Source organism: Salvelinus namaycush, chromosome 13 (assembly GCF_016432855.1).
Source record: "Salvelinus namaycush isolate Seneca chromosome 13, SaNama_1.0, whole genome shotgun sequence".
NCBI lineage: Eukaryota > Metazoa > Chordata > Actinopteri > Salmoniformes > Salmonidae > Salvelinus > Salvelinus namaycush.
Genome location: NC_052319.1, coordinates 14,113,239 through 14,128,743, shown reverse-complemented (window position 1 = coordinate 14,128,743; position 15,505 = coordinate 14,113,239). Strand labels below are relative to the sequence as shown.

At 40.7% G+C, this 15,505-nt stretch overlaps 2 protein-coding genes across 2 annotated transcripts in view; both read left to right on the top strand.

The window, feature by feature from the left end:
- The first annotated feature begins 573 nt into the window (after positions 1-573).
- On the top strand, positions 574-2,656 carry LOC120058265 (cytochrome c-like). Its single transcript, XM_039006802.1, has 3 exons — positions 574-702; positions 2,106-2,279; positions 2,381-2,656. The coding sequence occupies exons 2-3, from the start codon at positions 2,111-2,113 to the stop codon at positions 2,524-2,526; spliced, it is 315 nt and encodes a 104-aa protein (XP_038862730.1). The 5' UTR covers positions 574-702; positions 2,106-2,110; the 3' UTR covers positions 2,527-2,656.
- A 5,692-nt stretch (positions 2,657-8,348) lies between these two features.
- The window catches only part of LOC120057786 (dual 3',5'-cyclic-AMP and -GMP phosphodiesterase 11A), a 61,960-nt gene continuing 54,803 nt past the window's right edge, over positions 8,349-15,505 (top strand). Inside the window, exons 1-2 of the mRNA XM_039006251.1 lie at positions 8,349-9,149; positions 10,011-10,169. Of these exons, the coding sequence (XP_038862179.1) occupies positions 8,349-9,149; positions 10,011-10,169 (960 nt within the window). The remainder of the gene's footprint in view (positions 9,150-10,010; positions 10,170-15,505) is intronic.

Below are 15,505 nucleotides of genomic sequence, written 5' to 3'. Positions count from 1 at the left end.
GGAGGAACTATAGGAGGAATGGCTCATTGTAATGTCTGGAATGTAATAAATGGAATGGTATCAAACACATTAAACATACGGAAACCACATGTTTGACTCCATTCCATGGATTTCATTCCAGACTTTACAATGAGTCTGTCCTATAGCTCCTCCCAACAGCATCCTCTGCAGTCAGTTAAGTATGACCCTCATGAATTATGAAATATTCATGTGCTTCTAAAAAATGCATTGTTTAAAAATTCACAAAAAATTACGTTAGCTGATGAAGATGATCTCATAGAACAAAACTATAATATATTCTAAGCCGGTGTTTACCATCGACCTTATTTTCGGCGTGTAACCAAAAACCCTATAAAAACGTCATTCATTTCCACATAGGCTTTGTCCAAAAAAACATGGCTGAGTTAGTGCCTACAAAAAGACGCCATTACTATTTCTCTCTATTGGAATCTTGCCATTGTGTAGTACAGTATGTCACTTCTTCCTCAACTCCATCTAGGGCTTGAACGCAAAACAGTTGTGTTCGTCATGATGATGGTGCTGACGCAGAGCATGTGACTGGCCAATATGGGACTGACGTTTTAAACCACATATTTTTTCAGGGAAGAAAGGGGACTTGCTTGCATTTGTTACATTAGGCTACCGGCGCGGAGACAGGTCAAGGTGAAAGAAACTTTTAAGGAATATAGCTACATTGAACAGGTAAGAAAGAGTAAATACGTTTTACTAGTTACTGTAGTCAGTATTTCTTTTATTGTTAACATTTCTTTCGAAATAAAAAAAGCAAAGTTTGTCTGATTCTGACTAACGTTACGTTAGTTATCCGCCAATTAAACGTGCGGTGGTAACTTTACAAGCTTGTTCGCCAGTTAACGCGTCTAAAGTCAACACAACTGAATATCTTAGAAAAACTGAAACAAGCCATGGCTGTGAAGAAACATATCATCCAACATGTGTAGCCTGTGTTCGTCTTTTGAGTGAACAAGTTAGTTAACGTAGCTTGATAGGTAAGTTACGTTAGCCGTTTTGTAACTTGGCTAGTTAGTTAGCTAACGTTAACTAATAGTAGCAAGAGATGCTAACGTGGCCACCTCAACGACCTATCGTTAATACTGACGCCCTCTTATTTGGCTAGATAGCTAGTTATAACCTAGCTAAGTTACACAACGTTACACCCAAATGCCGGCACGTTGTCATTCCACTACTCCCAGCGAGTATTGCATAGTACTGCATTGGTTGCGCAACTGTCTAACGCCTCTCGTGGCGAGTGAATATTCTGCAGGACAAATTATGAAACGTTATTACAATGTGGGATCCTTACGACGTCCTCAGGCTAAACCACAACCTTTACATTTTAGTTATTTAGTAGACGCTCTTATCCAGAGCGACTTACAGGAACATTTAGTGTTTAGTCTTGCTCAAGGGCACATCGACATTTTCACCTAGTCGGCTCAGATTCTAACCAGCAACCTTCCTCTTACTGGCCCAACGCTCTTTACAGCTTTGCCGAAACATCACTCTTACCATGGTTACACTTTGGCTTTTCAGTCAGAAAGAAGTCTGCCTAAAAAAGATACAGGAGTCTCTAAAAGACAGAATGTTGAATAAAACGATGTGCTCTTTACCGATTGTCTGTGCTTTTGGCGGTAGGAGGTGGGGATTGGGTATCCATAGGAAAGTGTTTACCGGAATTTTATATTTTATTTTGGTGTGACGTCGGAAGAGTATCGCTTAATTCTGAGCCTACATGTTAGATGAGACTAAGTATTTCACTCGGATTCCAAAAGAGTTTCTTAACCGTTAGGCTACTATACCTGCCGCCCCACCTTAATCCCTACCCGTACCTAACCCATAACCCGGCTAGAATGTCAACTTCAATAGGGTGACGTCAGAGTTGGGAAGTCCCAGGCATACCCTTTAGACTTTTCCAATTATGAAATTCCAGTCAGCACGTTGAACCACCCTAACAAATAATCTTCCCTTGGGATTGTCAGCAACATGTCATAGGAAATTGTGGAGACCTCCCTCCATTTCTGTGTTTTTGGGTACTACTACAGAGATGGTCTTCTGTTTTTATAGTTACCTCTTTGTATTTTGTCCAATAGGAAGCATGGGTGATATTGCTAAGGGAAAGAAGGCATTTGTCCAGAAGTGTGCCCAGTGTCATACTGTTGAAAATGGAGGAAAGCACAAGGTCGGTCCAAACCTCTGGGGTCTGTTTGGACGCAAGACTGGACAGGCTGAAGGCTTTTCCTACACAGATGCCAACAAATCCAAAGGTCTGAGATTCTCTCACCATCCTACAGGAAATTAAAGGGGGAATCTGACAGTAACATATTGCATTCTCATTCTAACTTGTGCTTTTCACATGTGATTTCAGGCATTGTCTGGGAAACCGATACCCTCATGACGTACTTGGAGAACCCCAAGAAATACATTCCTGGAACAAAGATGATATTTGCTGGCATCAAGAAGAAGGGCGAGCGTACAGATCTTATAGCATATTTGAAGTCGGCAACTTCGTAGACCACTCTACGCTTTGTTCAATGTATAGATTTCCCTTTCTGTATCTTATATAAATATCATAAAGTGTTCAGTGGAGAAGGGGGATGGCTCTTTCAAGAAGCTAAGACTTTAATTCTTAGTATTTTAACAATTTTTTTGAATAGCCTGCTTGACATACCTGCTGGGACTCTGAATGGTGTTTGCATGATCAGTTGCCATATTTCACAGCTGTACCTCCATTTTGATGGTGTAAATTATATCCCTTGGTTAAACAGGCTCTAATATACATAAATTATTGATCCATAGACTGTAAGTATTCCATAATTTATTGGGTCAAACCTGTGTAATATTTGTTTCACAAAAAGTTTCAACTAATTATATGGGTAGTGGTTTTAATACTTGCTAATGCAAACGCTCAATCCGATTTGGAATAGTCTAATTTCAAAGGGTCGTCTTGAAAGTAACTTCTACTTCAGACCATGGTAATGTCTTATGACAATACCTCATGATATGGTTCTATTTGAGTTTGTTAATTGAATAAATTACATGCTAAACAATTATCCCAATTGTTTATTTTTTTTTATCTGGTCTGGTTCAAGTATCAGGAAGGCAACACTACCTCCCTCTCCAACCAGGGTGCATGAATTGAGCAAAAACCTCAGATTTTTAAGGCGCAAAATGCATCTTGAGTTCAGTGACCTAACGTTGCAGGTGTATAAGACGCTTGAGCGGAGTTCCCAAATGTGGTTTTCAGGGAATTGGCCCCACAGGCTGAGATCCGGTACAGGTAGTAGACCGGTTTTATTCAGCAGTTGTGATTGAAGGCAGGAGCACACAATATGAGGCCCCTGTAAGTTTATTTTTGTATATATCAAAATGGCAGAGTTTGAAGGACACTTCAATGACCTTCGTCTCACCATTACAGGATGTGAGACTAAGACTGTGATGCAGTGCCTTAGACCACTGCGCCACCCGGGAGGCCCCTACCCAATTTATGCGTGATCTGAAAATATGGTTGCAGGCTCGGTATGGAGGGTGTGATGCAATAGTGGTGACTCCGGAGGGTCCCAGATATCAAATTGAGCTCCGTACCGCATCGCTGTGCGCCTCCCAAATTTTGTATCACTGCGGAGGGCTCTGTATAGCTCCGCATTGACATGATTGGTTGGCGGGAGGTCCTGTATAAACACAAACTCACTTCCTTGACAACAGCTCTACTCAAAAGTATGAATGCCCTGACTTCTGCAGAGGCCGTATCACCCTAAATGCTGCACTGCCAAATCAGATGTCAAATTGATCATGCAGTGCCTTTAAGTGCCCATTAGTGTTTCTCAATCCTCTGTGGGTTGTTACATGGGAGGTCAACCCTGAATTGAATGGTGAAACCTACTCCTGGAGTACAACATTTTGTTCCAGCCCTGCACTAACACCTAATTTTACTAATAAGCTGTGTTGTGATTTGACCTTAACATTAATCTGAACAGTTAATGATATAAATAACTATGTTTAATTGTTACCTGATTAAATGAATCATGTAACAATTAACTCATTAGGATCTGGGGCACCACAAGAGCGGTTCTTTAAAGAGTTACCATCTCACAAATTAAATTCACCTATTTACCTATCACATCTATAAACAGTCAACTTATTAATCATAACCTTGTATCATATCACCATTCTGAAGTCGTAAACCTTGCATCTGTAAAAACCTGAGCCTTATGATTCAGAACTACACAAATTGGTTTAATTATTTATTTACTAGCTAATTAAATGGGAACAGGATAAACACTTATTGACTGGAGACGTAATACACTGAAAACAGGTCCCTAGTGGAATGACAACATGGATACTTGTTAAGGAAGAGATGGAGAGGGAGAGAGGGACAGAGACTCTTAACATTGCCACATTCAGAAACTACTCTCATCTACAATAACCATATATTTTGCACACGAACCGCCGCTGGCTTTGAGCAAGAAATCATGAATGTATTTACTTGAAATGCCTGGGTTTGCCACGGATCTCTCGGTGAACAGGGCAGCCTTGGAAAGGGGGTTGGGACTTTTCGCGACACGCTTGTAAGGCTCTGATTGTCCAAAATGGTTCCAACAACTCTTCTACAGTTGTCATTCTTCGTAGTTGTCCGGTATCCGGTGACTTGTCGTGTAGTCCTGAACAGAACTACAGTGTTGATTATCCCTCCATTCGCTCTTGAAGATGCTTCTTTGATGATAGGCTTAGCCAGCTGTATCGATGGTTCCCCAATGGGATGATGAGAGTAGCATAATATGATGGTTTGAGCAGAGTAACAGGAGGGTCCTACTTAAATTAGCTTTCGAAGATACTTTACTTAGGACAGCTAATCAGCCATACCAGTGATTGTCCGGGAGGTGAGTTTATCGTCTCCACCTCATGTTGAGATTCAAAGTTCAAACCATTTTACAACGTGTAGCTGCCGCTTCACGCTTTGTCTGGTCCAATGTGTTTCATAACCCATCATTTATACCTTTTGCTCAAAAGGCGCAGTTCCGACAGGCTGGCTCGCTCCCTGACCCCATTCTGGGGCGGTGATTACTCACTGTGCAAAGTTATGGAAAACAATTATCTCTTATAACTTCTCAAATCCCATCCCTCTCTTAACAAAAACACTTCCATCATTTTTCATATTACATGCGTAACACAGTATGGAAACGTCATATACGTACGTAGTGGTTATACTTTCCAAGTTACAGTATTTCCTTTATAACATTTTTTATGTTATATACTAGAAATATTGTTCCAGTATTTGCTTTTGAATGTGTTAGAGTTTCAGCGGGGAAAATGTCTGTTGAGACAAAGCACATTCCTTTGGTGAATTTGGAGAGCGCAGGCCTGGATCTTCTCCCTTGATTTACAACAGGACGTGAGTTGTTAATCCCCACTAGTTCTTTCCTTCCCCCTCTACGGGTGAGTGGGGGTCTGATTGAAGTTATTCATTGCAAACCTGATCTGACCTATTTGGATTCTTGTGGACAGTCATGACAGTTGTGTTTTGTAGGGCAGGTCAAGTTGCATCTGATGGACTTAGGCAACCTACAGATGCATGTTACACATAATGTAGGTCATTCTTGGAGAGAGCCAGTACAGTAATGTTTTGGTTAGTGAACATATGAAAGTTGACTTTATGGTGTGTGAACACCTTGCATCACTTGTATAATCAATATGCCCCAATTTTAATGACATTTTGGGAATGTTTAATCATTTTATCTCACAAGCTTAACACAGAAGTGTGAATAGGATGAATGAGGGCTAATGGTGCTTTCAAGACAACTGGGAACTCGGGAAAAAAAGGGGTCAAATGTCAGTGAACTTCAGGTCGGAAAGTCAGCTCCAGAAAGTTTCCGACTTGGAATTTCGAGTTGGATGATCACGTTTTCCCAATCAGAGATAGTTTTTTTTCGAGATCCCAGTTGTTTTTAACGCTCGGAAGTCAGAGATTTCCAAGTTCCCAGTTGTTTTGAACACAGAATAAAACATGCTGCAAAGTGCATACCATAGAGAATAAAGGAGGCCTCTAGTGGCCAAAAGGCATTTTAGCATTGGCAACACCATTGAGGGCTTCCCTAGGGGCCAGGGGTCATTAGAAGCACTTTTTAAATTGCTCCTACAGTTTTTCTTTGGTACTGCAGTTTAACTGTCGCCCGGCCCAGAAAGAACATTTCCATACAAGTCAGATTTTAAAAGTCCTAATAAGACACTTTAGTCATCACCTTTGCACACAAAACATCCCATTTTTTACATCACTCACAGCCGAAGATATTAACATTTTATGTTTATCCAGTGTCTGCCATGTTGTTGGAGGTGATGACGTCGTCGCTGCACCCTGTGTGCACTGAGTGCTAGTGTGCATGTGATGTTGGTCTGTATAAACCAGATGCAACCCGGATATATAGACAGTCCATGAATTGGCAGTTGAAAACAACCGTCGGACATCTTGGACGCAGTCTCCAGTTCTTTTTTTGAAATTATTTTTTACCCATTATCAATATTTGGAATAAAATATAAAAAATTGTAAAACTAACAGTGAAATACAACTCAGACTCATCCTCTGGCCAAACTCTTCCACCATTGGCTGATCCCTCCTGGTGACCCTGTTGGAGTCATGTCCAACCGGGTCATCAGAAGCGATCAGCCAATCGTGAAGAAGAAAACTGACTACTAATGAATAGAGATAGCCTCAATGGTGCTGCCCATGCTGTCACAGATGCTATAATGGCACAGATACAAAGGTGAGTCCTTTATCCATCTCTATGGTGCAAACGTGAAAGACCATTGATCGTATTCCACATTGTGGAGTACAGCTCCCTCTAGAGGAGAATGCAGTTACACATCACAGAAATTTTGTAACAGGTGAAACAAGAGATATGGTCCTTGGTGGAAACAAGGAATTGGTGTTGTGGATGGTAAAGTGAACAGTTGTGCACTGCACAGCTTGATTATGGTAAAAGAACAACAAGAAAGTGTGCGTGTGTGTATGCATGAGTGCGTGTGTTCTGGAACGTGACAGCGTAACTTTCCACTAGAGGCCACTGTTATCACACTTCCTATATAATGCGATTAAGGCTCTTGTTAAAATTTTTTTTTTGCATATGCCTAAATAAATACATGTTTTTATTGTCACATACACCTAGACACGGGCTATATTAAGGCCTAACTAAATTCAATAATGAATAGTTTATTTTAAACAATCATGTAATTACTCATCTTCTGCATTTTGCCATCTTGATGTAATTAAATGTATCACTAGCCACTAAACAATGCCACTTTATATAATGTTTCCATACCCTACATTACTCATCTCATATGTATATACTGTACTCTATACCATCTACTGCATCTTGCCTATGCCATTCGGGCATCCCTCATTCATATATTTTTATGTACATATTCGTATTCATTCCTTTACACTTGTGTGTATAAGGTAGTTGTTGGGAAATTGTTAGGTTATATTACTTGTTAGATATTACTGCATGGTCGGAACTAGAAGAACAAGCATTTCGCTACACTCGCATTACCATCTGCTAACCATGTGTATGTGACAAATAAATGTTATTTTATTTTATCTGATCTACTCATTATAAACTCGAAAATTAAATACAATTGGAAAAAGTTGGAAACACTGCTCTAAATATTTCTGTACATAATTGATTTGGTAGAGCTCCGAAGTTGAGCTTCGGTAGCAGCTCCATATTGTCCTTTCAAGACAACTGGGAACTCCGGAAAAAACGAGGTAAAATCATGACGTTAGCGATCTTCAGGTCGGAAAGTCCGTGCTCTAGAAAGATGCCCGAGTTTACGAATTGAATGAATGTTCAAAACGATTTTTCTCAATCGGAGCTCGTTGCCAGTTATCTTGAATCCACGGAAGTCGGAGATTTCCGAGTTCCCAGTTGTTTTGAACGCGGCAATAGCCAACGTCATTTGCGCACTCTCCACTCCGGTGATGCACGGCCAGTGCGCGGCAGCAGTTGCTCTCTGAATAAAGAACAGTCGAAGTCCGTGAGTCTTTTTGCATCCTGTCTTTCATCCATGAGAGGTGGCTTTTATTAATTGCAATTGAGAGTTAATATGTTATTGGAGGTGAGGTGGTATATTCCTCATAATTTCTCCATCATATTTTGTACAGAAGGCAACAAGATATGTAGCCTAGACCTCAACGATAGTTTCGTTATGAATGGATTAAGGGAAGTCGTATTACAGAAGTGTCTAGGTTTCTTTATTTTTGATACTCTGTAAAATATTATAAATGAAAATTTATTGTGCAATTTTATGGATTTGGTTCAGCCAGGACCATCAACACAACCGACATGGCAGTGTCCAATATGGTATTCTCTGACGTGGAAAGTTTTCTGGATACGCATCCTGAGTTGTTTGAGGACTATCTAAACAGAAAAGGGAAACATAGTATGGTGGAGAAATGGCTCAAGAATCACCAGGCAAGCAAAACTTCAGTAAGTACAACCGCAGTCGCCGAGTCGGAGAAAACAAGCGTCAGCGCCTGTAAAGACAGTTGGGCGAGCTGCAAAGGTGATGGGGGCCCACATAGACGAGCATCGCAGAAGGAACTGCGGAAAACTTTCGCCAGGTCCAAAGCTATGAATTGCAACAGGACATACGATGAGCAAGTCAACTACAGGGCTCAGGAGCCACTGACAAGTATGAGGAGGAGAGCTCTGCTGAGAAAAGCCAGCTCGTTGCCTCCAACCACTGCCCACATCCTGAGCGCGCTCCTGGAGTCGCGAGTGAACATACCTCAGTATCCATCCACAGCTGTCGATTTCAAATATTACCTTAAAGAACACAACGAAAGAGAGTTTTTCCTGGAATTGGTAAAAGACATATCTAACGACTTGGATTTAACTAGCCTCAGCTACAAAATCCTGGTGTTTGTGTGTATAATGGTCGATGCAGACCGCTGTTCCTTATTCTTAGTGGAAGGCTCAGCAAATAAGAAGACATTGGTATCCAAATTCTTTGATGTTCATGCAGGTATCACAGTTTTACCCTCCATGAGCAACTCGGATGAAGTGCAGGTTCCTTGGGGAAAGGGAATCATTGGATATGTTGCTGAGCATGGAGAGACAGTCAATATCCCAGATGCCTATCAGGTGTGTGTGTGTGGTTGTGTGTGTGTATGCCTGTGTGTGTGAGAGAGAGAGAGAGAGCGCACTCCCACCTTTGTGTTTGTTTGTCTGTGTGCAACAGATGAGATCATGTGGCACATCAACACACAGCTTGCATTTGCATCAGAATGATAATTGATTAATTTGCATCCGTACCTCATCTATCACCATACACACAAGCCTATGATGGTCGATGACTCTTGATTAATCAACAGAAAATTGATCTCACCACATGAAGTAAAGAAAGCCTACTGTAATGAAATGAAATTGAGAAGTGCATGTTTATACTTCAGTGGTAATGTGATGTTGCACCAGCCACCAGGGATGATGTGGACTATTGCCAAGCTGACTCCCCGGTGGCCCCAGGACCTAACGCTGATTTTATTTGAAGTAGTCTTGATCAATTGATTTACAATCCAGTCTGCAGACATTGAATGCACAACTCATGCAAATATATTCCTGAAGTTAGTGTGGTAGTGCCAAGCCAAACTATATTGCTTTCATTCGCACTTGAAGATTTGCAAATCAAACACATAACCATATTAAAGGTATGGTATGTGACAAATAAAATTTGATTTGATTTGATTTGAAGGTATAGTCAGGCAGGGTGCTTAGGTTGACATATCCATTCACTGTTGAAGATCAGTTTTTCCCACAGTATTTTTGCATGCAACACAATGTCAACACTCCACAATGAGTTAGGGCCTGATCACGGGATCTCACAGGAAGTGATGATGTTGAGTTATACACTTTATATCTGCCTTAAAACATTAATTTACTAATACTTGTTATGTATTAGTATGTATTAATATGTATTATGTATTATCCATCTTCCATGGATTGTAGGACCGTCGTTTCAGTGATGAGATTGACAAGCTGTCAGGATACAAGACCAAGTCCCTCCTCTGTATGCCCATTCACAACAGTGATGGGGAGATTATTGGAGTAGCCCAGGCCATCAACAAGAGTCCAGGAGGGGCTCTCTTCACTGAAGACGATGAGAAGGTAACTGCAATTTGACTGTTATTTTTTTCTTTAATTTTCCAATCAAGAACAACATTCAAAACCGAAATGAAAAGACATTAGACAACAATATAACAAAGTGACAATAGCCTCCTTACAAGACAACTAACAGACAAAAAGTAAATAAAATTAAAAAATGATTAAGAAACATTATAAACTGGGTGGTTCAAGCCCTGAATGCTGATTGGTTGAAAGCCGTTGTATATCAGACTGTATACCAGGGATATGGGCTCCCGAGTGGCACAGCGGTCTAAGGCACTGCATCTCAGTGCAAGAGGCGTCACTACAAACAACACAAACATTTATTTTTACCCTGGTTCGAATCCAGGCTGTATCACATCCGGCCGTGATTGGGAGTCCCATAGGGCGGCGCACAATTGGCCCAGTGTCGTCTGTGTTTGGCCAGGGTAGGACTTCATTGTAAATAAGAATTTGTTCTTAACTGACTTGCCTAGTTAAATAAAGGTTAAATAATAAATAAATATGACAAAACATTTATTTTTACTGTTCTGTTTTTACATTGGTAACCAGTTTATAATAGCAATTAGGTACCTCAGGGGTTTGTGGTATATGGCCAATATACCACAGCTAAGTTCTGTATCCAGGCACTCCGCGTTGCGTTGTGTTGAAGAACAGCCCTTAGCCGTGGTATATTGGCCATATACCACACCCCCTTGGGCCTTATTGCTTAATTAGATCACATGGTCACCTGAAGTAGGCTACATATTGTACATTGAGTGTGCAAAATTACCTGTGGATTAGATGGAATCAATGTGATGTTAGGGGAGATTCTCCATAAAATCAATAAAGGGTTGCCAAATTCTGTAAAATGTCTCTGACTTCCTCAACCAGTAAGTAATTTTCTCCAGTGGGATACAACTACTTCAGATTTCCATTTCAAGGCAATACATTTTTTGCAGTTTGATTGTTTGTTAGGTAATACTTTATAACATGTTATACCTCTGTAGTAACACTGTTATTACACTAGTAACAACACTCAACTATTTCATTACCATCGAACAACTCAAAATATTCAGTTTTGAACTACTTTAACAGGAGTGTTAGACGAATGCCAATTGCTTGTGCTGAATTTCTCAGTGTAGGTCTCTGTTTCTCCCCTTTCATCTGTCGCACCTTCCAGCCGTCAATTGTCCCCTTGTTCTGAGAGAGCCCACACATGTAATGGTCCTAACATGTCAGATATAGACTTCTGTTTTATCTCATGTGTAAAAAGGTATGCCTCCATCGTCTCTGGAACAGCCCACATCCTTTTTTATAGGATCCCAGAAACAATGAAGTCACTGAGGCAGAACACAGAGTGATATGTGGACCGTATTATTAAGACCACTTATAGACACCATTGACGATTTCTCGTCTGTGAATCACATGAAATGGATAGAAAAAAATACATGAAATCCATCTAAGCCATTCTTAATTAAGCTGCTCTCATTCCGTTGGTAACGACTAAATGATAGATAAGGCCAGGGGGAAGATATACCATTATTATACATTTACAAAATACTGACTGACCAAAATACTGACCTTTGTAGTCCAAACAGATGTTCACATCGGTTAGGTAACATTATCATTGTCCTGCATTAGAGCACAAGTGGCAATTTTTTTTTCAGTGATATGGTCTATAGCTGTGGGGTTTGCAAGGCTTGCAAAGGTGCAGGGGCAGTGGTGTCTTCCTTATGGCTGTCTGTCCACGTTGTAAAGCAGTGGAGACTGATTGGTCATGTACTTTATAATTACCTAAGCATTAATGTCTGTGAGCAAAACTAATTGGCTTTCCCCATCATTTATCTTTCTAACAATAAACCCCCAGCAACGGGGGCTTAACCTGCCATGCTTCTACTCAAAGGTAGAAAAACTGTCTTTCATTATCTTGGACCGCCGTAAGACACATTTATGGAAGTTGTTTATAAATAGAAGACACCCAGTTTGTAGTATTTATTGACTCTGTCACAGTGAAGTAATCCAAATACCAATTACATTCAGTGTAGAATTGAAACATTCACAGAGGCGTTTGCAACTACACCGTCTTCTAGTACTAGATGACATTTACAATGGAATTACAAGAACCTTTGACTCCATGCCACCACATTAATAGGTATGTATTAGCCAAAGTGACTAAACACTGGGGTTGTACAGTAAGTAGTAAGCTGTTAGTGGATACACACTAACACACAAGGGTTAGTGAGTTTTACTGACATGTTTTACAGTCTGAATTGACTCACGCTGTAAGCAGATGAGCTGAGTTGACATTTGCACCCAAGACAAAGACACAATCGTCTCTGCGTGAAGGAAACAAATAATAAGGTAGATCCAGTGAGGTAGGAAGGGGCTGGCGTCTCACATTGATCTTCCTGATGGGATCTGCTGATTTCTAATGAGCTGTTATTTGGCACAGTTATTCATTTAGCTCGCTAGCCAGTCTCAGCTAGAGGCATAACGAGTCTGCACTGGCGCTCTGTACTTACGCACTTCAAACCCTTCCACGGCCAGGCAGAGGCAGGCAGCCCTGTGACGTGGCTCACAGTTGTGCAGGGTAGATTTCCAAGGCACATGTTGTCTTCCTTCATCAGTGCATCTCTTAGCCTTGCTAGCTTCAGAAAAACAACAACTGCATAAAGCTAAACACAGAGGACTCTTTGAAAATATAAATGAAACCCAGCACAATTTGTTTTTGTAGATTTTGTCTTTCGGATATGTTATGGTAGGTAGAATGCACTTATTAAAGGTTTAGAGTTGTCCCACTGTGTATAATGGGTAGAGGGACTAACACAGTCTCTTCACTGTGTTTTCAGCACGTTTCACATTGCATTAGCATCACGCCAATGCACGGGATGGTTACAACTGAATTAGTAATGAAATCCTATGTTGGCATTTGAGGACGGCAGAAGCTGCATGCTACAATGCAGTAATGCTTTAATTGAAAGACCTTGTAGAATTAAATGTATGAAGTGCACCCTTTCAAACAGACTTTTCATTTTTGCTGCAAATGTTTAATTTTGTGTAGACTCCCCCCATCTGTTGTTGTAAATAAGTGCTTATCACCAACATACTGCACGCTCATTTAATATATTACTATAGCTAAACATATTATATGTCTTTGTTCTCAAATGCCACGCTCTGTAAATTGTGTTAGGTTGATACCCTACAGGATTAGAGTACTTTGGGTAGCTTGGATAATTTATGCATAATTGTATTTTCTCATTATCTTTATTGGGTAAATACACCAATAGACTTTCTCAGACGCAAATAACTTGACCCCATGGTGCAGTGTATGGTCCTTGCGATATTATTTAGTTTTGCATGATACTATACTATAATATTACTGTTTCAAAGATCATTTAAAATGTATTGTGTAAAATGAGCTAATTGAACACTGCTAGATTGCGCTCCCCTGTCTGTCAAAAATTGTGTTGTCTGTATACCTGTTTATACACCTGTCAGGTGACTGAGCTGCAACAATTGAAAAGGTATTGGCAGCCAAACAACGCCTATTCCCACATTCTCAAGTTTTTGGCATGGCTCTGCCACATTCCCTGTCCAATTGAGTTACTGTAATACTGTAATATCCACTTTCGCTCAATTTCACCACTGTACATTTGTAGAGAAGGATGAGGGAACACCATTTCTCATTGGAGCCAAGGTCCCATCTGAAATGTTCCAAAATGAAGATTTGAAAAACGTAAATAAATACAATCCTGGACTGAGGTTACCAGCATTGTCTCTTTCTCTATTTCTGGAGGGAAAGACCAATCTGTATGGCCGATGATTAGACATTTTCAATTTGGTATTCAAGTACAATTAACTATAATCATACTTCACACATTTCTGTAAGAGAGTCCCGGCCTGTATGATAACTGATATTAAGTGAGGCGATAATAAGACAGTAAATCAGACAATAAAGTCCTATATCGCTGACCAATACAGCTGATAGTTTACCATGGGTTCAATGCTGATCACTTTGGAGTGGGAGCCTTATTATGTCTATGTACCACAGTGGGGAGGGTGTTGTAACGGTCATCGTTGGATGAAGAAGGATCGGACCAAAGCGCAGCGTGGTAAGTGTTCATGATTTTTATTTACGCTGAACACTAGAACAAAATAACAAAGTGAGAACCAAAACCGAAACAGTCCTGTCAGGTGCAGAAAAACACTAAACAGAAAATAACTACCCACAAAGCATCGGTGGGGAAAAGCTACCTAAGTATGGTTCTCAATCAGAGACAACGATAGTCAGCTGTCCCTGATTGAGAACCATACCCGGCCAAAACAAAGAAATACAAAACATAGAAAAAGGAACATAGAATGCCCACCCAAATCACACCCTGACCAAACCAAAATAGAGACATAAAAAGCTCTCTACGGTCAGGGCGTGACAGGTGTACATTGTTGGGGGCTGGGCTGCATGCCTGTACGGTCACCATACACCTTCTCCTCTCCTGTCCCCTGCCCCCTGCCCTGGCTAAAGGAAATGTAAATTAAAGATCCCAATGAAATGATTGAGAATGTCTGGTAACAGTGGCATCAGTCTTACCAGGATATTGCTAGTGTTTGGGCGTTGAGACATGGCCTACTAGAATGATGCTGAGACATTTGTTTATTTCTTTACCTGTATCCCCATTAGCTTTTGCAGAAGCAGTAGCTACTCTTCCTGGGGTCCACAAAAAACATAAAACACAACAAGTAACAAAACACTGATACACAAGGACAGACACACAAATTGAAAAATTGGAGATGGGAGTTCCATGAGATCATGGCTCTGTATAAAACTGTGCGTCGCCGTGAATTTGTTTTGAACTTGGGGACTGTGAAGAGACCCCTGGTGGCATGTCGTGTACTGTATGTATGGGTGTCTGAGCTGAATGTTATTTGATTATGTAGACAATCTGGATTTTTCGTCACAGTATTATTTCTCATAGAAATTTGGAGAAGCAGTTCTCTCGTCAACCCTCAACCAGGAAAGACTGGCATGCATGTTGTTGATGTTAGTTCTGTATCTGCAGTTAAGGGCAAGGTGTGCTGCTCTGTTCTAAGCCAGACAGTAATCAAGATGGGACAAGACCAGAGCCCGAACAACTAGTACATTTGGTTTTTGTGACAAAAACACAGAACATCTTTTTCTAACAGACATACCCCTCCCCATCTTCACAACAACTTTGTCAATATGACTTGCCCATGATAATTGACCACCTAGGAGTTTATCCTCCTCAACTTGCTCAATGGTGGTGGCTATTCAGTATGATATGGCGGAGGTCCCTGATGATCTTCTTGGCCTTCCTGCGACACCTGGGGTTGTAGGTGTC

Excerpts from the sequence above, each read along its gene's own strand:
- LOC120058265 (XM_039006802.1), top strand. The coding sequence starts at position 2,111 with ATGGGTGATATTGCTAAGGGAAAGAAGGCATTTGTCCAGAAGTGTGCC. Across the intron at positions 2,280-2,380 it reads AGATGCCAACAAATCCAAAG|GCATTGTCTGGGAAACCGAT; the intron begins GTCTGAGATTCT and ends ATGTGATTTCAG.